General features: G+C 39.8%; 1 protein-coding gene across 1 annotated transcript; it reads right to left on the bottom strand.

The window, feature by feature from the left end:
• Positions 1-79: 79 nt before the first annotated feature.
• pck2 (phosphoenolpyruvate carboxykinase 2 (mitochondrial)) lies at positions 80-21,783 on the bottom strand. The gene is made up of 10 exons (XM_060921001.1): positions 21,037-21,783; positions 15,351-15,563; positions 14,488-14,672; positions 13,854-14,060; positions 8,081-8,268; positions 7,232-7,394; positions 6,890-7,105; positions 2,355-2,492; positions 2,183-2,278; positions 80-2,041 (listed from the first exon to the last, which is right to left on the bottom strand). Exons 1-10 carry the CDS (start codon positions 21,066-21,068, stop codon positions 1,572-1,574), a joined length of 1,908 nt encoding a protein of 635 aa, XP_060776984.1. The 5' UTR covers positions 21,069-21,783; the 3' UTR covers positions 80-1,571.
• Between the last annotated feature and the right edge of the window lie 6,169 nt (positions 21,784-27,952).

Raw genomic sequence — 27,952 nt, 5'->3', positions numbered from 1 at the left:
ACAACCGCTGCAAACACGACCACGTGGCCTCTCGATTCCTTTTGAACATGTCACGGAACAGACAGGAGAGGAGATCAAATGCGCTCAAACCACAGTTTATTAATAATAGGGGAAAACGGAGTTGGGAGAATGTGTGTGGATGAAGTCCAGAGGCAGGAGAACTGAGAGGCAGGGATGGCTGGTGGTGACGTCTGAGGTCTCCCATCCAAGTACTGGCCAGGCCCGACCCTGCTTAGCTTCTGAGATCTGACGGGATCTGGCGTAGTCAGAGAGCTGTGGCTGTAGGCTGACAGAACTTGGGTTTCAGGCAGTCTCCAAGCGTGCAGTCCCTCAGCAGGCAGGAGTTAGAGAGCAAACTGGAACACAGTCACAAATCAGGAAGCAAGATAGGGGACAGAAGGCAGATCAGGTTACCGGGGCTGGAGAGCAGAGAGTCAAACGGAACAGAAGGCAGGTCAGGGTACCGGGGCTGGAGAGCAGACAGAGTCAAACGGAACAGAACAATTTCAGGAGTCAGAGTAGTAGGAACACAGAGCAGGTTATCAGGCTGAGAGTTGCAGACGATCTGACACTGAGGCTAGGGAGAACTGCAGCTTAAATACACCCAAGGGGAAGCAGGTGATCGGCAACAGCCAATGACAGTCACTGAAAGTTAATAAGAGGAAGTGAGTGCGGGCGTGGCCGGTAATGCTGAGTGGAGATGTTACCTGAAGAGAGAAGCCCACAGGTAGGACCATGACAGAACACAGTGAACGGATGGCGAACCATTTCTCACGGCGTCGTTTTGAGATGCTTTTCGTTCTTTCGCCCTTGTGCACGACTTCTTTTGGTATCCTCGAATACCTTTTGTCTTTTTCTCGATTTGATTTGAAGAAACTACTGCAAAGCGACTGAAAACAAATGTGATGCCTGCCCGTCAGCTGGAAATCTGGATCCATAATGAAGTGGATCACAACCGGAAGTGATGTCTATTGCAAACAAAGAATTGGGAGAAGGGGGCGGGCCTAGCAAATAAGTAAATGTTCCTGACTTCAACTTTCGTCTCTACTGTGCAGACGTTAGTTCCAGAAAGCAGCAGAATTACCTTAATGCACAAAGTCTGGCTCGAAATTTGACATGGCGGAGGAATTTTGGCTTAATTTCGATGGAACGGGAAAACACGGAGCTACACCGTCGATGTATTTTACAGTCATTTGTCGAAACACAAAGACAAGTCAGACGAGAGGAGCCTTCAGTTGATCATTTTTATCGTAACCCGAAAAGACAATATGGAGTTACAGTCACTAACTTAGGCTTATTAGGCTGGTGTATTATTATTATTTTGGGTGCTCCTGATCAGGGGTCGCCACAGCAGATCTTTCGTCTCCATTGCTCCCTGTCTTCCACATCCTTCTCTGCCACTTTCATGTCCTCTCTCACCAACTACTTTATTATTATTATTATTATTATTATTATTGCAGGACTGAAGATTGTAGCTTAAACGATTGTTGATTTCCCCAACTCCTGCTCAGAACGTCCTTCACAATATAGCAAACGTTTAAAAAGTAGTGTATTTTAAAACATCATGTCCTTCAATCCCGAACTCTCTCCTCGAGCGCCCGTAGCTCCGCCCCAAGTTGCTCAGGTAGGTCAGCGCCAACCTGCTGTGTAAAGTAGGCTCTTATTTCTTGGGCTTCTTTTTGCCAGAAAGGTTTAGGAACATCAAAGAGCGCCTTCATATCGACTTTCTGGCCCAGACCTTGTGTGTTGATTTCGCCCTCTTGAGGCAACCATCCGATAATGCTCTTTCTGGCTGCCTCGTCTTCGCTGGTGCGTCCGCAGCGGCGGAAGATCCACTCGAGCACTCGGGAATTCTCTCCAAAACCGGGCCACAGGAAGGACTTGGTCTGCGGATCTTTGCGGAACCAGTTGACGTGGAAGATCTTGGGGAGCTGTGTGGGCGCCTTCCTTGTCTCCATGCTCAGCCAGTGGCTCAGGTAGTCACCAAAGTTGTAACCGAAGAACGGACGCATAGCGAAGGGGTCGTGCATGACGACTTTACCTGTGTACACAAGATATGGTTTGGTCATTTCATTTATATTGATACAACAGTGGTGTGGATTCTGCTTGACCAGAACCTTCAACGTGTTGTTCTTTTATGTGATGGTACTGTCGATGTTAGCTGGTTTAAAGTTGGAGATACCTTTATGTTCTGCAGCTGCTGTCGATTCCGATCTCATGGCAGCACCAACGAACACTCCATGTCGCCAGTTAAATGATTCATATACCAGGGGCACTCCTGTGACGAAGAACAAATCGGTGTTATGACAGCGCAAGACAAAAACATAGATTCGATGAATTTTCATGGGAATCACCTTCTGGTCTCCGGCCGCCAAATATGATGGCGTCAATTGGCACGCCTTCGTCACTCTCCCACATGGGGTCCATGATGGGACACTGGGCCGCGGGGGCACAGAACCTCGAGTTCGGGTGTGCACACGGTTTCGAATCACCTGTGAAGAATTTATCTTTATCTTAATAAAAGTAAAAAAAAGAAGGAATGATGGATATCCAAGGACTGAAATATCGGTTAAAGCTAGACGGCCTTTCAGATTTTTCAAGTGTAGGTCATAAAAAGAATTTTCCCCGACACCCAATTATTTTTGTTGAGTGGACCGAAAGCGAATGAAGTCGAATCACAGACTTCCAATTTTATGAGTTTTTTAATGGAACGATTAATGAATTTGTCTCCACGTGTCCCTCAATTCTCCGCTATTTTTTCCTGCTTCACCATGACTCAATTCAAGATACTATGACCTGCATCACGTGGTGGGCTTTTCCCATTTGCACAAAGCATTATGGGATACAAATTTGAAACAGGAGAGAAAAATGGAGGATGTGAGTGTGCAAACGAAACATGAAAGACCGACTACAGTAATGGAAAGAAAGCGAGAAGAAAAGACGTTATGTTATATAACCCAGACGTTTTATAACGCCATAACCCAGAAGACCCTTTGAAAACAGCGTGTCATAGGACCGACCCATAACGGTGGTCACACTCTCGATCTAATACTAACATTCGGGTTAAACATAGAAAATATAGTCATATTTCCACAGTCTGAAGTTCTCTCAGATCATTATCTCATCTCATTCAAACTATGTCTGAGTAATAATATATGCACCTCACCACGCTACTGTATTAAACGTGCATTCACGTCAACTACTGCACAGAGCTTTATCTCCCAGAGTTATCAACTTTGATTGGGTCACTGTCAGCCCCTGCAGAACTTGATCAGGCAACTGAATGCTTAGAGTCAACGTTTCGCCATACTTTAGATCAGGGCTTTTCAAAGTGTGGGGCGCGCCTCCCCTAGGGGGCGCCAGAGTTCTTCTGGGGGGGGGACGTGAGGAAAAATAAACCAGAATAAGTTACTATTGCGGACATTTAGCGAACTTCAGCTAGCCTTTGCCAGAGACAAAATGGATCGATTTTTAGTATCTAAAGCTACAGTGAGAGAGGAGACAGAGGCCCTGTCCACACGGCAACGGATTCAGGTGAATCCGCTAAAATTTATCGTTTCGGCCTGGCGTCCACACGGCACCAGCGTTTTGGGTGCCCCAAAACGATATTTTTTGAGAACGGTTTCCAGAGTGGAAAAATCTGGCAACGGCGCCGTTGCGAAGTCGTCTGGATGAGTAGAACGGATTTGTTTACGATGACATCACAACCACATGACTAGAACAAGTCATCAAGCCGGGTAGAAGAAGGGGTTTATGCGCATGCGTCCTACTTCTTCTATTGTTCTGGTGTCTCCGATGGGACCGTCTTACAGCACACGTAGAGGTGTGGCATGTGTATTGCATCATTTTCAGCAAGCGTTGCGTTGCCATATGTACCTGATATTTTACTGATCCGTTGCCCATGTGGACGCGATATTTTTTTTTACCCGCTAAAAAAAAAAATCTCGTTGCCGTTGTTGTGTGGATGTAGCCAGAGTCTGGGCCAAACAAAAAAAAGAAGGAAGTATGACCACGATTATTTAAAGTTTGGATTTTCCTGGACTGGATCTGAAGATGCTCCACTGCCACAGTGTGTTTTCTGCCAAGAGGTGCTCGCTAACGATGCTATGAGATGTTTTAAATGTGTAAAACAAGATGTTTTAAAAAAAAAGCACATATGTTTAAAATGTGCAAAATAAAAAAAAGAGATGTTTTAAAAAGCACACATGTTTAAAATGTGTAAAAAAAGAGGTTTTAAAAAAGCACAGATGTTTAAAATGTGTAAAAAAAGATGTTTTAAAAAAGCACAGATGTTTAAAAAATGTAAAAAAAGATGTTTTAAAAAGCACAGATGTTTAAAATGTGTAAAAAAAGATGTTTTAAAAAGCACAGATGTTTAAAATGTGCAAAAAAAGATGTTTTAAAAAAGCACAGATGTTTAAAATCTGTAAAAAAAAATGATGTTTTAAAAAGCACAGATGTTTAAAATCTGTAAAAAAAAAAAGATGTTTTAAAAAGCACAGATGTTTAAAATCTGTAAAAAAAAAGATGTTTTAAAAAGCACAGATGTTTAAAATGTGCAAAAAAAGAGGTTTTAAAAAAGCACAGATGTTTAAAATGTGCAAAAAAAGAGGTTTTAAAAAAGCACAGATGTTTAAGATGTGCAAAAAAAGAGGTTTTAAAAAAGCACAGATGTTTAAAATGTGCAAAAAAGATGTTTTAAAAAGCACAGATGTTTAAAATGTGTAAAAAAAGATGTTTTAAAAAGCACAGATGTTTAAAATGTGTAAAAGAGGTTTTAAAAAAGCACAGATGTTTAAAATGTGCAAAAAAAGATGTTTTAAAAAAGCACAGATGTTTAAAATGTGTAAAAAAAGATGTTTTAAAAAGCACAGATGTTTAAAATGTGTAAAAGAGGTTTTAAAAAAGCACAGATGTTTAAAATGTGTAAAAGAGGTTTTAAAAAAGCACAGATGTTTAAAATGTGTAAAAAAAAAGATGTTTTAAAAAGCACAGATGTTTAAAATGTGTAAAAAAAGATGTTTTAAAAAGCACAGATGTTTAAAATGTGTAAAAAAGAGGTTTTAAAAAGCACAGATGTTTAAAATGTATAACAAAAGATGCTTTAAAAAAGCAGAGATGTTTAAAATGTGTAAAAAAAGATGTTTTAAAAAGCACAGATGTTTAAAATGTGCAAAAAAGATGTTTTAAAAAGCACAGATGTTTAAAATGTGCAAAAAAAGATGTTTTAAAAAAGCACAGATGTTTAAAATGTGTAAAAAAGAGGTTTTAAAAAAGCACAAATGTTTAAAATGTGTAAAAAAGATGTTTTAAAAAGTACAGATGTTTAAAATGTGTAAAAAAGAGGTTTTAAAAAAGCACAGATGTTTAAAATGTGTAAAAAAGATGTTTTAAAAAGCACAGATGTTTAAAATGTGTAAAAAAGATGTTTTAAAAAGCACAGATGTTTAAAATGTGTAAAAAAAAAAAGATGTTTTAATAAAGCACAGATGTTTAAAATGTGTAAAAAAGAGGTTTTAAAAAAGCACAGATGTTTAAAATGTGTAAAAAAGATGTTTTAAAAAGCACAGATGTTTAAAATGTGTAAAAAAGATGTTTTAAAAAGCACAGATGTTTAAAATGTGTAAAAAAAAAGATGTTTTAAAAAAGCACAGATGTTTAAAATGTGTAAAAAAGAGGTTTTAAAAAAGCACAGATGTTTAAAATGTGTAAAAAAGATGTTTTAAAAAGCACAGATGTTTAAAATGTGTAAAAAAGATGTTTTAAAAAGCACAGATGTTTAAAATGTGTAAAAAAAAAGATGTTTTAATAAAGGTCATATGTTTTAAATGTGTAAAAAAAAATATTTTTCAAAAAGCACAGATGTTTAAAATGTGTAAAAGAAAAAATTTAAAATGTGTACAACAACCATTTTTTTTTAAATACGAATGGAACATTAAGTATAGCAACAACAGAAATTGTAAGGGGGGGGGGGGGGGGGGCTGTTGTTTATTTGCTCTCTGAGGGGGGGCCGACTCTCCTACACTTTGAAAACCCCTGCTTTAGATAATGTAGCTCCTCTTAAAAGGAAAATGATCAGAGAGAAAAAATTAGCACCCTGGTATAATGATGACACTCGCACTTTAAAACAGACCATTCAAAAATTGGAACTTCATGTTAAAAATGTTATAATCACGTTGTCTGTTATTACCCAAATGAGGATGGGTTCCCTTTTGAGTCTGGTTCCTCTCGAGGTTTCTTCCTCGTGTCATCTGAGGGAGTTTTTCCTTGCCACCGTCGCCACAGGCGTGCTCATTGGGGATAGATTAGGAATAAAATTAGCTCACGTTTAAAGTCATTTAAATTCTGTAAAGCTGCTTTGCGACAATGTCTATTGTTAAAAGCGCAATAAAAAAAACTTGACATACGAAGGGAAGGAAAGGAAACGCAGGACCAAACTAATAAATATGGGCGCTCAGCGAACACCTCGGTGTGATCAGCTGTTCGTTTAGCGACAGAATGATGGAACTGTCAGTGCATGCTCAAAGGGAAACCTGTAGATGGCAGTAATGCAACACTGTGGATGCCAGCTGCCGTAAAACCCAAAAGAAGAAGATGAAGGTAAACCTGCGCATGCGCACACGGACTTCCTCTGTCTGCTTGACTGTGCGAAGCAAGCGATTTCATGCACATTATTTGCTTTAATCCCCTCAAATTAAATAACTTCCCAGCCACAGAATGGCCTGATATTTTGTGAGATATTACAGAAATAAACAGATCTCACAATCACCACATTTCAGACAGAACTAAATTTCACCGATTTTATGAAATCGAAAGGCCGTCTCGCTTTAATGGGACAATTTCCTGTTACATCTGTTTTCCAAATGAACTCTGTAGTTTATAATATTACCAGGCTTCCATAAATTTCCAAGCCAGTCAGTCAGAGAGATGCCAGGTGCCGGCGGTTCGAGACCCTCCCACCAAATGCCACCATCACTCGTCTCACCCACATTTGTGAATATTGTGTTCCTCGAAATGGTCTCCATGGCATAAGGGTTTGTCTTCAGAGAGGTACCAGGGGCCACACCGAAGAACCCGTTCTCTGGGTTAATAGCTCTGAGTTTACCTGGAAAATAACATTACATAACATAACATAACATCTGATCTGAGGTTTTTTACCAATATGAGCAATACAATTCCAGAATCGCTATAGAAGCAGGGACAGGAGCTCAGATGCTTGTTTGTCTCTCACCCTGACTGTCGAACTTCATCCAGGCAATATCGTCTCCGACACACTCCACCTTCCAGCCTGGTAGTGTTGGTTTCATCATGGCCAGGTTGGTTTTCCCACAGGCACTTGGGAAAGCTGCTGCAATGTACCGCTTCACACCCTGAGGATTTGTGATTCCCAGAATCTAAAGCGAGAGAGAGAGAGAAACTGTGTTGCAAATTTTTTTTTAAAAGGCAGCAAGAAAGAGAACAGTCAGCTCTTGAAGTTGATGTGTTGGAAGCAGGAAGGATCTGAGCGACTTTGACAAATTGTGATGGCGAGATGACTGGGTCTGACTGAGCATCTCCAAAATGGCTCATCATGTGGGGTATGCAGTGGTTCGTACCGAAAAAAGTGGTCCAAGGATCCAAAGGACAACCGGTGAACTGGCAACAGGATCATGGGTGTCAAAGGCACAAACTAGAAAAAAAGTTAATGCTGGCGAAAACATAACAGTATCAGCATTAATTTTTTCAGCAGTTTGTGCTACAGTAGGTAGCTCTTCTGTGGGATTGGACCATATGGGCTTGCCTTTGTGCCCCATGCGAATCAATGACCCTTCGACACCCATGACCCTGTCGCCGGTTCACCGGTTGTCCTTTGGATCCTTGGGCCGCTTTTGTTCAGTACTAACCACTGCATATCGGGAACAACCCACAAGATGTGCCATTTTGGAGATGCTCAGTCAGACCCAGTCATCTCGCCATCACAATTTGTCAAAGTCGTTCAGATCCTTACGCTCGCCCATTTTTCCTGCTTCAAACACATCTACTTCAAGAACTAGCTGTTCTCTTTCTTGCCGCCTGATATACCCCACCCCAAGGTACTCACCAGCATATGTTCAGCGAGCCAGCCTTCATCTTTGGCAATACGAGAAGCAATACGGAGCGCAAAACACTTCTTTCCCAGGAGTGAATTCCCACCGTAACCACTTCCGAAAGACAGGATCTGCCTGCTGTCTGGGAGATGTGAGATCAGCACCTTGTCTGGATTACAAGGCCACTGGTTTATCAGTGGAGCTGGAAATCAAGGATATTTTCACAAGGTTCAGAAAGAATTCACCCAAACGTATTAAAGGAACAGTCCACCGTACTTCCATAATGAAATATGCTCTTATCTGAATTGAGACGAGCTGCTCCGTACCTCTCCGAGCTTTGCGCGACCTCCCAGTCAGTCAGACGCAGTCAAACGCGCTGTCACTCCTGTTAGCAATGTAGCTAGGCTCAGTATGGCCAATGGTATTTTTTGGGGCTGTAGTTAGATGCGACCAAACTCTTCCACGTTTTTCCTGTTTACATAGGTTTATATGACCAGTGACATGAAACAAGTTCAGTTACACAAATTGAAACGTAGCGATTTTCTATGCTATGGAAAGTCCGCACTATAATGACAGGCGTGCTAACACCTTCTGCGCGCTTCGGCAGCACATTGATACAGAGCTCAGATATCAATGCGCTGCCGAAGCGCGCAGAAGGTGTTAGTACGCCTGTCATTATAGTGCGGACTTTCCATAGCATAGAAAATCGCTACGTTTCAATTTGTGTAACTGAACTTGTTTCATGTCACTGGTCATATAAACCTATGTAAACAGGAAAAACGTGGAAGAGTTTGGTCGCATCTAACTACAGCCCCAAAAAATACCATTGGCCATACTGAGCCTAGCTACATTGCTAACAGGAGTGACAGCGTGTCTGACTGACTGGGAGGTCGCGCAAAGCTCGGAGAGGTACGGAGCAGCTCGTCTCAATTCAGATAAGAGCATATTTCATTATGGAAGTACGCTGGACTGTTCCTTTAACAATGTAAGGTTTTCGTTTTGTTTTTTTTATTGGTGTGTTCAGACCACAGACTTTGACCACAAACCCACTAGTGGATGCTTGTTTACAAGACAGCTAATTTGCTTGCCTTTTCTCTTTTTCCTGACCAAAAAGACTAGAGCCTGCCATGTGGTCTTGTATTGGTGCACAAGACCGAGGCTTAAAATTTGATACGCAAATTCACATCGACAACCAAAAGCAAATGACCAGCATCGTATCTGCGAGTTAGCTTTTCCATTGGGGGAAGTATAATTGGTTTGACTTGCGATCTATCAAAAAAAAAAAAAAAAGATCACCATAGAAAAGAGTCAAATCAGAAATGCCTTTGCGAAACTGTAAATATTGGCACCTTTGAATCTTTCGGATAATCTTGGGTTTGGGATGCTATTTGATTTTTCTGATTTCAGACAAAATTCCGGAAAAATATGTTTTGCATGAAACTCTTGCACCAAAAGTTACATTATGGGAGTGTGCCGATCATAAAAAATCAGAATATTTTATATACCAGGACATCAAGGACGTAGTAGCTCATCCGGCCTGTCATCAAAAACACCCATGACGACCAAAACATCAAACAGAACTGAAATGTGACAACGCAAGAGAGGACCAACCTCCACGACAAACTGTTAGCGAAGATCGACCTGAGCGAAGATCGACCCAAAACATCAATCAGAACTGAATTCGCATGATAAATGAGAGAGGAGATACAATTCTAGTGAGAAGAAAATGTGTTGAGTTGACCTGATTATTAATTTGTTCGCAAAAAATTGAAAATACAACGACCAAGTTTTGTACAGAAGGTCGAGTTCTTTCAAACAAAACAATCAGAACCGAAATCCATTGAGAACTGAAGCAGGGAGGAGACAAGATTTAACAAACAAAAGTTGTAAAAATCAACAAACAAACGACCAAGTTTTGTTCCTCGAGCGAAGATCGACCGAAAACATCGATAAGAACTGAAATCGGATGAGAAATCAGAGAGGAGATACGGTTCTAGTGACAGGCCTGGAAAATTCGTTAATTTGGCCGAATTAGGAACTCGCGAGCAAAAAATCTGACAAAACAACGACCGAGTTTTGTGCGGCGTGACGAGTTCTTTCAAACAAAACAATCGGAACGGAAATCTGTGAGAACTGACGGAGGAGATACGATTTAACTCAGGGATGCCATGGTTACGGCCCGCGGGCCGGAAGTGGCCCGATTGGACATCACATCCGGCCCGTGGTTGATATGGGAGAGCCATTTTTTAATTAAAAAATGTAATAAAATAAACTTTCATCTAATGGTTTTTCCTTTAAAAAATTCAATCTGCCGTTTTAATTTTATTTAATTTTCATGGAATTATTTCAGTTTGTCTTTTGCTGCTGCCCGCCTCAACCACTGCAGCACGTGCGCTGACCAGGATGTTAGCCTACGGACTAGCAGAGACTTTATAGTTGATATCAAGATGTTGTCTAAGGGTGTATTCAGACCAGGATAGTTCGATAGTTCACTTGCTTTGGTCCGAGCCAAATGTTTTTTTTATTTTTTCATTTTGGTGCGGTTCGCTTTCACACTGTATAAGCAGACCAAAATCTGTCAACAAAGCGTTAAGTTCAAAAGTAGTCATGGAGGCTTTCCGTGCTGTTATTCTTTTTAATGTCATCAAAGCTATATGTTTTTTCCAGTTTTTACTGTTTTCACAATTGTGCGATTACTATGCTGCTGTACAAGTAATTTATGAACGACGACGACAAAGGGCAAGGCGGCTACGGAGGATAGCGCTGATGAGCGCACATCATATTGTGACAGTTCTGGCTCTTCACGCAATAGATGAATTTCTTTTTTGCGTCGCTAGTACCGCCACTTTTTGAAAGAATGTCCCTGATTTTAATGTAGGTCTGACGGAGTTTCTTCACTTTTAGCCGACATTGTTCTGGGGAGCGCGTGAACCCCTTCTCCTTCATTTTCTCACTGAATACAGCAAACACGTCGGCATTTTTGTGTGTTCTCTCCAAAAGCTCAGATATGTGGACATCTGCCCATATATCCACAAGGGTACGCGTTTCTTCCTCGGCCCACGTTTGCCCCCTACTCATTTTTTGTACTCTGTAGTCTAGCCTACCACTGGTCTGAATGACTGTTGTAAGGTTCCCTTGACAACCAAAACAGTGTTTGCACTTTGCGGTGGAGTGTCAAGACTCTGTTTCCCATAATGCTCGACAAACGACGGAAGCTCCCGAGGTACAAAAAAGCAAAACTGTCGGATTAGGTCCGGTCTGCTTTCACACCTCCAAAAGATCCGCACCAGGGTTCCTTTAGTCCGGACCGAGTCCGACCTTGCAGCTCGGTCTCGGTCCGCTTGTTTGGTCCGGACCGGAGTTTGGTGGTTTGTATTTGGACCAACCCAAAAGGTCCAGACCAAGGGAAATTTGGTTCGTTTGGTCCAGGCCAAACAACGTAGGTGTGAATACGCCCTAAAAAGCAGAAGGTTGACACTGAGGGTCGCATCTTTCAGGAGAGACGGTTTTCTCTGAACTGGAAAAGGACTTTGCACTTTTTCGCTCTCCATTCACGACGGACGCTTCCGAGGTGCCAGAGGTGATGCAAATGGAACTGATTGAACTGCAGTGTTGCGCGCCATTGAAGGATAAGTACACATCTGTTGCCATCGAATCATTCTACAAATACTTGCCGCCAGAGTACCCAGTTATGACGGCATTTGCAGGCAAAATATTGTGTATGTTCGGGACAACATATTTATGTGAGCAGGCCTTTTCTGTGATGAATATTAATAAATCGAAACTGCGTAATCGCCTGACACACAAACATCTCAATGACGTTATGAAAATAGCCACGGCCCAGAACCTGTCCCCCAGTGTCGACAAGCTAGCGAAAGTTAAAAGGTGTCTAGCTTCGACAAGTAAAATGTAGCTGAAGTAGGTTTGTCTTCCCATTCATCATATTCCTGTGTGATATGGTTGGGAGGGAATAAAATGGGTTGGATTTGACTGATGTATGCTGTACAGTAGGCTAATGCCATAGGCATGGGTTTGTGAAAATGTGGGTTGGAGTTGTATGACTGGCAAAGGAAACGTGCCATCTGTTGTTGAGCCAATGTAATGTGAGGTCATATCTGGCTTTTTTCAAGAACCTTACGTTTTTCTACTGAATATTAAGTCACTTTGCTTATTTTTTGGATCGCTTTGTTCTGGCACTTATTTCTGTGACTTGTTTAGGAGTGTTTGGCCTTGACTTTTTTAATTTTGGCCTAACAATGCTTTTATATGTAAGCCTTCAAGAAATATGATCAAAATAATTTACAGTTTACTCTTGTGTTATTTGTAGAAAACGTGTTGGCACTGGCACCTAGTCTATTTTGTTGCATTTCTAATTTATAAATGTGGACTACTTGCATGGATATTAGGGCTGTAACGATACACCCAACTCACGATTCGATTCGTATCGCAATTTTTGACCCACGATTCGATACGCCCATGATTTTTTTTTTAAATGTTTTTTTAAAGTAGTAAATTTGACTTATTAACATTTACTTACTTACATTAACTATTTAATAACAAATAATTCAGACCACTGCAGAGAATGAGTAATATGTATGCAAAAATTAACAAATGTATATCCAAAGATTGTTTTATTTCTCAAAATAATACTGTTGAGCCGGAAGCTCTGTTTTTTTCGGTTCTGAAAAAGTCATTTTTCCAAATCGTGTAAATCCGTTAAGATTTTTTTTTTTGGGGGGGTGGCTCTCTCACTGTCTCACTCTCATAGGGCCAATGATTTTCTGTGATCGCGGAAAACAGATGGAAATTACGGAATTTTTATGGTGAAACATTGCTCGCGTGTCAAAATGTAACTGCCGCAGAAGGCTTCCGCCCAAGCAGACATGCCTTCAGTGTTGCCAGATATTGCTAACGTTTTCCACCCCAAAATATGTTCAAAACCAGCCAAAAAGCACCTAAACCCGCCCAATCTGGCAACACTGCATGCCTTTCCGGTCAAGTGATTGTGATTGGCTTGTGGCACACCTAGCCAGCCAATGAGCTGCTTGTTTACAGATTCGCTCCCCGCGTCACAACCAGAATGGCGACCGCTTAAAAGAAATGAATGCTCTGCCAGTGGTGAGTGTGGACGTTGCGTGACTCGCAGAAGATTGTTGCAGGTCGGCGAAAAAACGACTTACTAATAGATATAAAAAAATAAAAGTAATTTAAGTAAGTTTAAAATGTAATTTAAATAAAAAGTAAAGTATTCATAAATTGAAGTTTGGAAGCGCCTCTGTTTTTGGGCTGAGGAGAAGTTTGAAAGGGTGTACCGCGATTCTGCCTTCTTGTATCGCGATTTCGATACGCATATCGTTACAGCCCTAATGGATATGTCTGTGTCACATTTTCAAAGGGTAAATATCTGCTATGTAATTGTATGTCTCATTGTGAGGCTATTGTGGTGCCAATATAACTCCTTTTCGATGTGTTGTTGGCATCATTTTAAAAACAGTATATCCATGTGTTGAGTTACCTAAGGTGTAATTCGGCCCCCGAGGTCCCACTTAAAAAAAATCTGGCCCCCTAACCAATTTCACCCTGGCATCCCTGATTTAACTGAATTGTGGAAGATGGACGCCACGCCATGGCAACAGCTCATCAGCTTTATGGTCAGATGAGTTAATGATTTATGGATTTAAACCAATTCTACCATGGATAAGATTTTGAAACAGCTTATTTCATAAATGTAAAACGAGAACTAGCAAATTAAGAACCATGTTGTCGGCACTAATAAACGCTCGATACCTTTAAGCGGAAGAGGTCGACCTAATGAGTGCTGGCAGCGAACAAACTCCGCACCCTCTGCGAGTTTCTCCAGGACAGGCGTGCCCATGCGGGTCATTATTCCCATGCTGGCCACGACGTACGGTGAATCCGTCACCTGAACGCCAAACTTTGCGAGAGAGGAGTTCACTGGACCCATGCTGAACGGGATCACGTACATCGTCCGACCTGGGGCGAGACAAGGAATGGAAAAAGATCGAGTTATGGTAATTTGTCGTGATTGATGGATTTTTTTTCAGAATAGCAAGCACATCAATGAATAAATTCACAAACTGAGAAACAGAAAGTTCTGTCATTCGGTTGGTGTGGTTGACTGAACCCAAGTGTTTATGATACAGATATAATATCAGTATAACTAATGAGTGGTTTGGAAAAGATTCAGATCGAACACTTAGATCTTTCCCAGGTATTAATGAACACCGAATTATGAACTGAAGCAATGAAATTCTTGCAAGCTGCATTCTTGTGGTTCTTAGTCTTCAAGCAATATTAATTTCACATCAACAAAAACAAAACAAAATGGCTACCATGTGACGAATCCTTCAAGGAGTTGGGCAGTAGACTGAGACATGTGCTTGCATGCACACACACGGACCTGACATGCTGGCAGGGAATCGATCCTCTCTGGCTTTCTGGAAGTCATTCTCGCTCATCCAGCTCCCGAGTTGACTCTTCACGCCGTTGCTGGGAATGGGAATTGTGTCTCTCTGATGCTTAGTGACGATCACCGTCTTGCTCTCCACACGAGCCACGTCTTTCGGATCTGTACGAGCCAGCCAGCTGCGAAACAACAGAGCGGCAGCATTATCGATCTGGGTGTTTGCTTGAAAATTAATCAGTCATTCGTCCCTGAAATCAGGAATTATAATTCCAAATCATTTCTGCTCTACTGCATGGCTGTAATGTCAGTGATGACAGGAACTGGTTTTGGAGATGTTTCACAACATTAAAAGCAGCGACAAACAGAGAGAAAATAAGCTTAAGAAATCCAAAATGACATCAATATTCACTCAGGAAAGTTGCATGTATTCAGAATCGGCTTACACAGCTGCGGAAATCTATCCCGGTTATTCAGATCAACTGCGTTCCAATCCGAGTTGCGGGAATTTTCTCGAGAAGGAAAGCTGAGACATGGGTTTTTACTCAAAATCCACCCCAGGTGTAATAACTAACGCATATTATTTATGTCTGGAGTTACGGACGAAAATAACGTCTGAAGCAAACACGATTAAACAAACAAACATCGACAAAATAAACGGAAATACTGAACGGTCTTACTGTTTTGTTCCTCGTGTCATTCATTAAGCGGCTGCAAGATAGCTGAAGCCTATAAACTCAACGTGAGGTGTTGCAACAAGCTACAGTCAGCTTTCCTGCTCTGTGTGCAATTCCTTAATCTGCTGATCAGCGTTTATCGTCAGTGTCTGAAAGTGCAGGAACGGAGGTTGCGTTACTCACCAGTTCAAATACTTGGGCAATTTTTTCACCATGCCATCTTTTTCCAGGCCAGCCAGAATGTCTGCGGTCTCCTCAGGCGTACCGGTGACCACATGCACTTTCGCGGGTTTGCACTCAGCCACAGTGCCGGACACGAACTCAGCCACAGCTTTGGGGAGAGACGGGACGGAGGCCAGTGAGCGGACCCCGACTGCGGCACCCAAAACATCCCACCTCCAGATACAAACAAAACACGACACGTCAGCGGAATCGTGCAGCGGCATCGGCACAGCATCACGACATGACAACGTCAACGACTAACGTTTTATAGGCACTTTGTGTACCTTTAAGGTTTAAGGTCGTAGTATCAGGGGTCCAACAATGTGTGTGTGTGTGTGTGTGTGTGTGTGTGTGTGTGTGTGTGTGTGTGTGTGTGAGATAAACACGAACATATACACACCCAAGCCAAATTAATTCACAAGAAATAATCTGAAATCAATGTAAAAGTTAAAAATTGACAGGAAACCGCATGCCTTTAACGGAATACCATCAACACACCAAGGCATTCATAGAAGAGTCAAACTACAGTCGCTAATGCAAGCATGGATTCACATTTTCACACACACACACACACACACACACACACACACTTACTTACTTAAGACATTTCTTGGCTCAGTTCCAAGAACATTTCTTACCCAACACCTAGAAATATTTAGACAGCCATGTTGCTCAACTTCTGTTCAAAATGTACATCCAGTCCATGGGAAAGGCTGACACAGCAAGAAAAAAGAAAGAAAGAAAGAAAGAAAGAAAGAATTAATCCAGAAAACACAGAAAACAAAACAAATCAAGTAGACAGAGAGAGAGAGAGAGAGAGATGGTCAATGGGGAAAAATAAAAGAAAGAAAGAAATAATTAATCCAGAAAACACAGAAAACAAAACAAATCAAGTAGACAGAGAGAAAGAGAGAGAGAGAGAGAGAGAGAGAGAGAGAGAGAGAGAGAGAGATGGTCAATGGGGAAAAATAAAAGAAAGAAAGAAAGAAAGAAAGAAAGAAAGAAAGAAAGAAAGAAAGAAAGAAAGAAAGAATTAATCCAGAAAACAAAACAAATCAAGTAGACAGAGAGACAGAGAGAGAGAGATGGTCGATGGGGAAAAATAAAAGAAACAAGAAAAGAAAAGAACTATGACAAGAAAGAAAGAAAGAAAGAAAGAAAGAAAGAAAGAAAGAAAGAAAGAAAGAAAGAAAGAAAGAAAGAAAGAAAGATTATCCAGAAAACAAATCAAATAGATAGATAGATAGATAGATAGATAGATAGATAGATAGATAGATAGATAGATAGATAGAAACAATAAAAGAAAAGAACTATGACAAGAAAGAAAGAAAGAAAGAAAGAAAGAAAGAAAGAAAGAAAGAAAGAAAGAAAGAAAGAATTAATCCAGAAAACAAAACAAATCAAGTAGACAGAGAGAGAGAGAGAGAGAGATGGTTGATGGGGAAAAATAAAAAAGAACTATGACAAGAAAGAAAGAAAGAAAGAAAGAAAGAAAGAAAGAAAGAAAGAAAGAAAGAAAGAAAGAAAGAAAGAAAGAAAGAAAGGAGTTTATCCAGAAAACAAATCAAGTAGATAGATAGATAGATAGATAGATAGATAGATAGATAGATAGATAGATAGATAGATAGATAGATAGATAGATAGATAGATAAAAGAAAAGAACTATGACAAGAAAGAAAGAAAGAAAGAAAGAAAGAAAGAAAGAAAGAAAGAAAGAAAGAATTAATCCAGAAAACAAAACAAATCAAGTAGACAGAGAAAGAGAGAGAGAGATGGTTGATGGGGAAAAATAAAAAAGAACTATGACAAGAAAGAAAGAAAGAAAGAAAGAAAGAAAGAAAGAAAGAAAGAAAGAAAGAAAGAAAGGAGTTTATCCAGAAAACAAATCAAGTAGATAGATAGATAGATAGATAGATAGATAGATAGATAGATAGATAGATAGATAGATAGATAGATAGATAGATAGATAGATAGATAGATAAAAGAAAAGAACTATGACAAGAAAGAAAGAAAGAAAGAAAGAAAGAAAGAAAGAAAGAAAGAAAGAGCAATATTAATCCAGAAAACAAATCAAGTAGATAGACTGATAGATCAATAGACAGAAAGAGAGATGGTAGATGGGGAAAAAGAAAATCAACAAGAAAAAAGGAAAGAACTAATATGCGAAAAACCAACAAAAATAAAATTTGTAAAGAAAAATAATAAATCATTAAGAATGAAAGAAAGAAATAGGACTATATACATCTTTTTTTTTCAAAAATGAAGAAAGAAAGAACGGAGTATGAGGGTAATTCATCACAAATAAGAAAGAAAGCAGGACAGAATGAAAGAGTCTCGTTTTTGTTTTGTCGTTCTGGATGCTGAACTCAAAGCGGATGATAAATGATGGTAAACCTCGCCAAGTCATGCATCGATGTGGTGGAACTTCTGAGACGGATGATGGGAAAACACGTGACAAACCGTCGACAAAATCTCACGGATGGATTTATTTGTCGACTCTGAAAATGAAATCATCTTTGGCTTTTCGGATATAAAGGTTTACAGAGAAGCTTCTCACACTGATGACACAAAAGTCATCGTTCTGAAAGTCTGTGGAACGACATGAAGGTTCCAGGATTTCACTGGGAGCAGGCGTCACGACCGTCATCATGCTGCTTTATCACTGTCTCTCTCTCTGTCTGTCTGTCTATCCATTCATCTACTTATCTCTCTCTCTCACATTCACTCTCAGTGATAGCTCCTGAGCTTTGCTCCTTCTCCTTTCTGAGAAACCAAAACCACACCTCCTTCAGAATCAGCCAATCATGTCAGCAGAACTGCACTGACTCCCACCCCGCCCCATTCTCCATAGGTTAACAGTCTGGAGAGCACGTCTCTCTCTCTCTCTCTCACACACACACGGTTAAGTTAATGTGTAATGGATTATCCTGTCCTGTTGAGAGCAAAGGCAGGATGAGACACAAAACACACACACACACACACACACACACACGCGCGCGCGCAAAAGTATCCAATATGTCTTCAAAAATAGATCACAAAAATAAAGGAAGCTTGAAAGAAAACATCAAGAATGAATGAAACAACTTAAGGAAGGACAGAAATATCAAGAAAGAAAACAAGAACAATCAAGAAAGAGGAAAAAAGAAGGACAGAGGAAAAAAAAAGATAGAAAAGGGACGAAGAAAGGAAGAGATTAAATGCGAAACATGTTAACGCAAAAGATCAAAAGCATGAGAAACGAGGCGTGAAGGTGAACCGTGAAAGCACACTTTGTTTCTGACAAGAAAATGTGGAATAAAAGGAACTGACGGAAGTGGACGAGGATTTAGCAGCTGAATGAACGAGCTGAAACTCGGAGCTCTTTAACACACTGACCTGTGAGACTCGTAATGTCAGTTATTTTTTATCATCCAGCCGTGATAAACACCATCAGGTATCATGACTCAACCGAGCAACAAAATGAATCACCGAATCATTATTTGATTCATGCCTGAGATGTCTGGATGGTACGTGTGTGTGATATCTGGATGTTGACACACTGCTGTGGTGATGATCATGATGTTTCCACAGTATTTTGCAAGAATAAGTCCACCATAACCTTGAGGAGACGCACACACACGGAGTGTGTAACAATCCCTAAGCACTCAACAACATCATCTTAGCAAAAGCTCACATGCAACACAGGCAAGGAGAAACGGAGCTCTGTGATTGGTCAGGTCCAAGAGGCCCAGAGCTCCGAGGGGCCAGGGGAATCCTCGTCCCCCAGCCAACCAGCGGAGTGTGGGGTGGTGGTGATTTTGTAAATCAATGTATATTACACTGAAATAAACAGATGAAGAAAAAAAATAGGAAAAAAAAGTTAACAGGGCTCGACTGATTTTGTAAATAAATGACAAAAAAAACAAAGCTCATAAAGAAAGGAAGCACAACTTTATTCATCACACACTTGTGAAATTTCCTCTCTGCATTTAACCCATCTGAAGCAGTGAACACACACACACACACACACACACACACACACACCCAGAGCAGTGGGCAGCCACACTACAGCGCCCGGGGAGCAGTCAGGGGTTCGGTACCTCGCTCAAGGGCACCTCAGCCCAAGGCCGCCCCATGTTACCCAGAGCAGCGGGCAGCCATGCTAACAGTGCCCAGGGAGCAGTTGGGAGTTCGGTGCCTTGCTCAAGGGCACCTCAGCCCAAGGCTGTCCCATATTAACCTAACCTGCATGTCTTTGGACTGTGGGGGAAACCGGAGCACCCGGAGGAAACCCACGCGGCCACGGGGAGAACATGCAAACTCCGCACAGAAAGGCCCTCGCCGGCCACGGGGCTCGAACCCGGACCTTCTTGCTGTGAGGCGACAGCGCTAACCACTACACTACCGTGCCGCCCATACAATAAATGAATAATTTTTTTTTTAAAAAGGGACAAAAACAAGACAGAAAAGCAACACAATAAATACCCAGGAAAAAACAAACAAAAAAGGATCACATTCATGGGGAGAGGTTTATTTTATTTTTCCAGATTGTCTTTTGCATTTAAATAAAATATATATTTTTTTAATGGGCAAAAAATATGAATTAACTCATTTTTAACAAAACTCACTCAAAATATTTTGGAAACAAATTTAAATTGCCCCCCCCCCCCATAAATAAATAAATAAATAAATAAATAACAAGATTAAAAAAGGGCAATAATACCCAGAAAAAAAACACCACCACAAAATCATGGGGCTTGTTTTTTTTATATATATAATAACTGTCTGTTGCATTGAAATAAAATAATACATTTTGAATGGCCAAAAAAATATGAATTAATTAATTTGAAACAACAACAACAACAACAACCCTCATGCAAAATATTTTGGAAATCAAATTTAAATTGCTTGAAAAAAAATTTGACCAAAAAAAAAAGAGGCAAGCATGTTTTCATGAACAAACAAACAAACAAACAAACAAAATCAAAGTGAAAAGCTGTTTTTTGTAAATTGATAGACATTTAAAGAGGTTACTTTTTTTGAAAGAAAAAAAATCACATTTTGTGAGACGCATTAAAATATAGTAATTAAAGCAATTTCAAGAAGAAGAAACCTTTTTTTAAAATAAATTTTTTTCCAAAGTGTTTTCTTGAATGCACCCTGGTGTCATCGTGATGTTGCTGGAATGCATTTTAAAGATTTAAACTGTCAACTTCAAACAAAATGTCTAACTGTCGAACAAAATGTCGAACTCCAAAGACATGCAGTTAGGCTGAGGTGCCCTTGAGCGAGGTATCGAACCCCTGACTGCTCCCCGGGCGCTGGAGTGTGGCTGCCCACTGCTCTGGGTGTGTGTGTGTGTGTGTGTGCGCGCGCGTTCACTGCTTCAGATGGGTTAAATGCAGAGGATGAATTTCACTGTGCTTGAAGTGTGCATGTGACAAATAAAGGTTTCTTCTTCTAAAAAATGTGACAGTTTGTTCCTTCAGTTCCTCAGAAAACACCGGAGACGTGAAGCAACACTTCCACTAGGATCCTGTCTCACACTTATTTCAGATATAATAATAATAATAATAATAATAATAATAATATGAAAGCAATGTTCGAGAAATGAAATATGATCTGATAAGATCCTGTAAATGAGATCAACTCTGGGGTGAGAGCTCACCTTCTCAGACTCCCCACCAGCAGACACGACATGATCAGAGGGTGAAACTCTCCCAGCACATCGACCACAACCTCATCAACAGTTGGAAGCTCGAGCTGTGGATCCGAAGTTGATCTTCTCTCTCATATGTGTGTGTGAGCGTGTGTGTGTGTGTGAGCGTGTGTGTGTGGTGCCCTGGGACACAAGTCCAAACGGTGAGAGACCCTTGCACTCTGCACACCTGCAATAACACACGTAGTCGAGTCCAAGCTGCTCACTCACTCCGGATCTGACCCACTCACTCACTACCTCACTCACTACCTCCCTCCCCCCCTTCCTCACTCACTCACTCACTAACTACCTCACTCACTCACTACCTCACTCACTGATTCACTACCTCACTACCTCACTCACTACCTCACTCACTCACTACCTCACTATCTCACTCACTCACTGATTCACTACCTCACTCACTAACTACCTCACTCACTCACTACCTCACTCACTGATTCACTACCTCACTACCTCACTCACTACCTCACTCACTCACTACCTCACTATCTCACTCACTCACTGATTCACTACCTCACTCACTCACTACCTCCTCGCGTGCTGTCAGGTCTCGGGCAAAAGTTCACAAGCTCGCGCTCCCTCCTCACTTCTCCGGGCGCGTGCGAGCGGCTGCAGGCGCGCGCGGCAGAGCGGAGTCCGGATCCACTTCCTCCTCCACAGACAAACCGGCTGAAGCGCGCCGGCTGACGCAAGCGCTCCATCCCGCAGTTCCTGGAGGAGGCGCCCGAAGCGCTGATCTTCCCTCCGAGTCGCTCATCTCGCATTTCATTCTGACGTGTGCTTTCACTCTGAGCTCTGTTTCTCCCTGCAGCCGGAAACCGCTCACTGAAACAACTCAGCACTGACACTTTTAAAAGAATTACTGTCTTTGATTTGTGTGGAACATCATCATCATCATCATCATATGTTTTTGTGAAAATAAAACCGCAAAACAAAACATTGTACTGAAATACATCCGCCATTTTGTTTTGCTGTATATTTCTGACAATAAGTATTTTTACGGAACAGGCCGAATACATCCGCCATTTTGTTTTGCTGTATATTTCTGACAATAAATATTTTTACGGAACAGGCCGAATACGTCCGCCATTTTGTTTTGCTGTATATTTCTGACAATAAATATTTTTACAGAACAGGCCGAATACGTCCGCCATTTTGTTTTGCTGTATATTTCTGATGTAAATATTTTTACAGAACAGGCCGAATACGTCCGCCATTTTGTTTTGCTGTATATTTCTGATGTAAATATTTTTACAGAACAGGCCGAATACGTCCGCCATTTTGTTTTGCTGTATATTTCTGATGTAAATATTTTTACAGAACAGGCCGAATACGTCCGCCATTTTGTTTTGCTGTATATTTCTGATGTAAATATTTTTACAGAACAGGCCGAATACGTCCGCCATTTTGTTTTGCTGTATATTTCTGACAATAAATATTTTTACAGAACAGGCCGAATACGTCCGCCATTTTGTTTTGCTGTATATTTCTGACAATAAATGTTTTTACAGAACAGGCCGAATACGTCCGCCATTTTGTTTTGCTGTATATTTCTGACAATAAATGTTTTTACAGAACAGGCCGAATACGTCCGCCATTTTGTTTTGCTGTATATTTCTGACAATAAGTATTTCTACAGGACAGGCCGAATACATCTGCCATTTTGTTTTGCTGTATATTTCTGACAATAAATATTTTTACAGAACAGGCCGAATACGTCCGCCATTTTGTTTTGCTGTATATTTCTGACAATAAATGTTTTTACAGAACAGGCCGAATACGTCCGCCATTTTGTTTTGCTGTATATTTCTGACAATAAGTATTTCTACAGGACAGGCCGAATACATCTGCCATTTTGTTTTGCTGTATATTTCTGACAATAAGTATTTCTACAGGACAGGCCGAATACATCTGCCATTTTGTTTTGCTGTATATTTCTGACAATAAATATTTTTACAGAACAGGCCGAATACGTCCGCCATTTTGTTTTGCTGTATATTTCTGACAATAAATGTTTTTACAGAACAGGCCGAATACGTCCGCCATTTTGTTTTGCTGTATATTTCTGACAATAAATATTTTTACAGAACAGGCCGAATACGTCCGCCATTTTGTTTTGCTGTATATTTCTGACAATAAATGTTTTTACAGAACAGGCCGAATACGTCCGCCATTTTGTTTTGCTGTATATTTCTGACAATAAATGTTTTTACAGAACAGGCCGAATACGTCCGCCATTTTGTTTTGCTGTATATTTCTGACAATAAGTATTTCTACAGGACAGGCCGAATACATCTGCCATTTTGTTTTGCTGTATATTTCTGATGTAAATATTTTTACAGAACAGGCCGAATACGTCCGCCATTTTGTTTTGCTGTATATTTCTGATGTAAATATTTTTACAGAACAGGCTGAATACGTCCGCCATTTTGTTTTGCTGTATATTTCTGACAATAAATGTTTTTACAGAACAGGCCGAATACGTCCGCCATTTTGTTTTGCTGTATATTTCTGACAATAAATGTTTTTACAGAACAGGCCGAATACGTCCGCCATTTTGTTTTGCTGTATATTTCTGACAATAAGTATTTCTACAGGACAGGCCGAATACATCTGCCATTTTGTTTTGCTGTATATTTCTGACAATAAGTATTTTTACAGAACAGGCCGAATACATCCGCCATTTTGTTTTGCTGTATATTTCTGACGTAAATATTTTTACAGAACAGGCCGAATACGTCCGCCATTTTGTTTTGCTGTATATTTCTGACAATAAGTATTTTTACAGAACAGGCCGAATACATCCGCCATTTTGTTTTGCTGTATATTTCTGACAATAAATGTTTTTACAGAACAGGCCGAATACGTCCGCCATTTTGTTTTGCTGTATATTTCTGACAATAAATGTTTTTACAGAACAGGCCGAATACGTCCGCCATTTTGTTTTGCTGTATATTTCTGACAATAAATGTTTTTACAGAACAGGCCGAATACGTCCGCCATTTTGTTTTGCTGTATATTTCTGACAATAAATGTTTTTACAGAACAGGCCGAATACGTCCGCCATTTTGTTTTGCTGTATATTTCTGACGTAAATATTTTTACGGAACAGGCCGAATACGTCCGCCATTTTGTTTTGCTGTATATTTCTGACGTAAATATTTTTACGGAACAGGCCGAATACGTCCGCCATTTTGTTTTGCTGTATATTTCTGACAATAAATATTTTTACAGAACAGGCTGAATACATCCGCCATTTTGTTTTACTGTATATTTCTGACAATAAGTATTTTTACAGAACAGGCCGAATACGTCCACCATTTTGTTTTGCTGTATATTTCTGACGTAAATATTTTTACGGAACAGGCCAAATACGTTCGCCATTTTGTTTTGCTGTATATTTCTGACAATAAATGTTTTTACGGAACAGGCCGAATACGTCCGCCATTTTGTTTTGCTGTATATTTCTGACAATAAATGTTTTACAGAACAGGCCGAATACGTCCGCCATTTTGTTTTGCTGTATATTTCTGGCGTAAATATTTTTACAGAACAGGCCGAATACGTCCGCCATTTTGTTTTGCTGTATATTTCTGACAATAAATGTTTTTACAGAACAGGCCGAATACGTCCGCCATTTTGTTTTGCTGTATATTTCTGACAATAAATGTTTTTACAGAACAGGCCGAATACGTCCGCCATTTTGTTTTGCTGTATATTTCTGACAATAAGTATTTCTACAGGACAGGCCGAATACATCTGCCATTTTGTTTTGCTGTATATTTCTGACAATAAGTATTTTTACAGAACAGGCCGAATACGTCCGCCATTTTGTTTTGCTGTATATTTCTGACGTAAATATTTTTACAGAACAGGCCGAATACGTCCGCCATTTTGTTTTGCTGTATATTTCTGACAATAAATGTTTTTACAGAACAGGCCGAATACGTCCGCCATTTTGTTTTGCTGTATATTTCTGACAATAAATGTTTTTACAGAACAGGCCGAATACGTCCGCCATTTTGTTTTGCTGTATATTTCTGACAATAAATGTTTTTACAGAACAGGCCGAATACGTCCGCCATTTTGTTTTGCTGTATATTTCTGACAATAAATGTTTTTACAGAACAGGCCGAATACGTCCGCCATTTTGTTTTGCTGTATATTTCTGACGTAAATATTTTTACGGAACAGGCCGAATACGTCCGCCATTTTGTTTTGCTGTATATTTCTGACGTAAATATTTTTACGGAACAGGCCGAATACGTCCGCCATTTTGTTTTGCTGTATATTTCTGACAATAAATATTTTTACAGAACAGGCTGAATACATCCGCCATTTTGTTTTACTGTATATTTCTGACAATAAGTATTTTTACAGAACAGGCCGAATACGTCCACCATTTTGTTTTGCTGTATATTTCTGACGTAAATATTTTTACGGAACAGGCCGAATACGTCCGCCATTTTGTTTTGCTGTATATTTCTGACAATAAATGTTTTTACGGAACAGGCCGAATACGTCCGCCATTTTGTTTTGCTGTATATTTCTGACAATAAATGTTTTACAGAACAGGCCGAATACGTCCGCCATTTTGTTTTGCTGTATATTTCTGGCGTAAATATTTTTACAGAACAGGCCGAATACGTCCGCCATTTTGTTTTGCTGTATACTTCTGACAATAAATATTTTTACAGAACAGGCCGAATACGTCCGCCATTTTGTTTTGCTGTATATTTCTGACAATAAATATTTTTACACAACAGGCCGAATACGTCCGCCATTTTGTTTTGCTGTATATTTCTGACGTAAATATTTTTACAGAACAGGCCGAATACGTCCGCCATTTTATTTTACTCTATATTTCTGACAATAAATGTTTTTACAGAACAGGCCGAATATGTCCGCCATTTTGTTTTGCTGTATATTTCTGACAATAAAGATTTTTACAGAACAGGCCGAATACGTCCGCCATTTTGTTTTGCTGTATATTTCTGACAATAAATATTTTTACGGAACAGGCCGAATACGTCCGCCATTTTGTTTTGCTGTATATTTCTGACAATAAATATTTTTACAGAACAGGCCGAATACGTCCGCCATTTTGTTTTGCTGTATATTTCTGACAATAAATATTTTTACGGAACAGGCCGAATACGTCCGCCATTTTGTTTTGCTGTATATTTCTGACAGTAAATATTTTTACGGAACAGGCCGAATACGTCCGCCATTTTGTTTTGCTGTATATTTCTGACAATAAATATTTTTACGGAACAGGCCGAATACGTCCGCCATTTTGTTTTGCTGTATATTTCTGACAATAAATGTTTTTACAGAACAGGCCGAATACATCCGCCATTTTGTTTTACTGTATATTTCTGACGTGAATATTTTTAAAGAATAGGCCGAATCCGTCCGCCATTTTGTTTTACTGTATATTTCTGACGTGAATATTTTTATAAAACAGGCCGAATACGTCCGCCATTTTGTTTTGCTGTATATTTCTGACGTAAATATTTTTACAGAACAGGCCGAATACGTCCGCCATTTTGTTTTGCTGTATATTTCTGACAATAAATGTTTTTACAGAACAGGCCGAATACATCCGCCATTTTGTTTTACTGTATATTTCTGACGTGAATATTTTTACAAAACAGGCCGAATACGTCCGCCATTTTGTTTTGCTGTATATTTCTGACGTAAATATTTTTACAGAACAGGCCGAATACGTCCGCCATTTTGTTTTGCTGTATATTTCTGACAATAAATGTTTTTACAGAACAGGCCGAATACATCTGCCATTTTGTTTTGCTGTATATTTCTGACAATAAGTATTTTTACAGAACAGGCCGAATACGTCCGCCATTTTGATTTGCTGTATATTTCTGACAATAAATATTTTTACAGAACAGGCCGAATACGTCCGCCATTTTGATTTGCTGTATATTTCTGACATAAATATTTTTACAGAACAGGCCAAATACGTCCGCCATTTTGTTTTGCTGTATATTTCTGACGTAAACATTTTTACAGAACAGGCCGAATATGTCCGCCATTTTGTTTTGCTGTATATTTCTGACGTAAATATTTTTACAGAACAGGCCGAATACGTCCGCCATTTTGATTTGCTGTATATTTCTGACGTAAATATTTTTACAGAACAGGCCAAATACGTCCGCCATTTTGTTTTGCTGTATATTTCTGACAATAAATGTTTTTACAGAACAGGCCGAATACGTCCGCCATTTTGTTTTGCTGTATATTTCTGACAATAAATGTTTTTACAGAACAGGCCAAATACGTCCGCCATTTTGATTTGCTGTATATTTCTGACAATAAATGTTTTTACAGAACAGGCCGAATACGTCCGCCATTTTGTTTTGCTGTATATTTCTGACAATTAAGATTTTTACAGAACAGGCCGAATACGTCCGCCATTTTGTTTTGCTGTATATTTCTGACAATAAATATTTTTACAGAACAGGCCAAATACGTCCGCCATTTTGTTTTACTGTATATTTCTGACAATAAATATTTTTACACAACAGGCCGAATACCTCCGCCATTTTGTTTTGCTGTATATTTCTGACAATAAATATTTTTACGGAACAGGCCGAATACGTCCGCCATTTTGTTTTGCTGTATATTTCTGACAATAAATATTTTTACGGAACAGGCCGAATACGTCCGCCATTTTGTTTTGCTGTATATTTCTGACAATAAATGTTTTTACGGAACAGGCCGAATACGTCCGCCATTTTGTTTTGCTGTATATTTCTGACAATAAATGTTTTACAGAACAGGCCGAATACGTCCGCCATTTTGTTTTGCTGTATATTTCTGGCGTAAATATTTTTACAGAACA

This window comes from Neoarius graeffei, chromosome 5 (assembly GCF_027579695.1).
Source record: "Neoarius graeffei isolate fNeoGra1 chromosome 5, fNeoGra1.pri, whole genome shotgun sequence".
Classification (NCBI taxonomy): Eukaryota; Metazoa; Chordata; class Actinopteri; order Siluriformes; family Ariidae; genus Neoarius; species Neoarius graeffei.
Note: the sequence above shows the minus strand (reverse complement) of the source record. Positions and strands in the feature narration are given on the sequence as shown.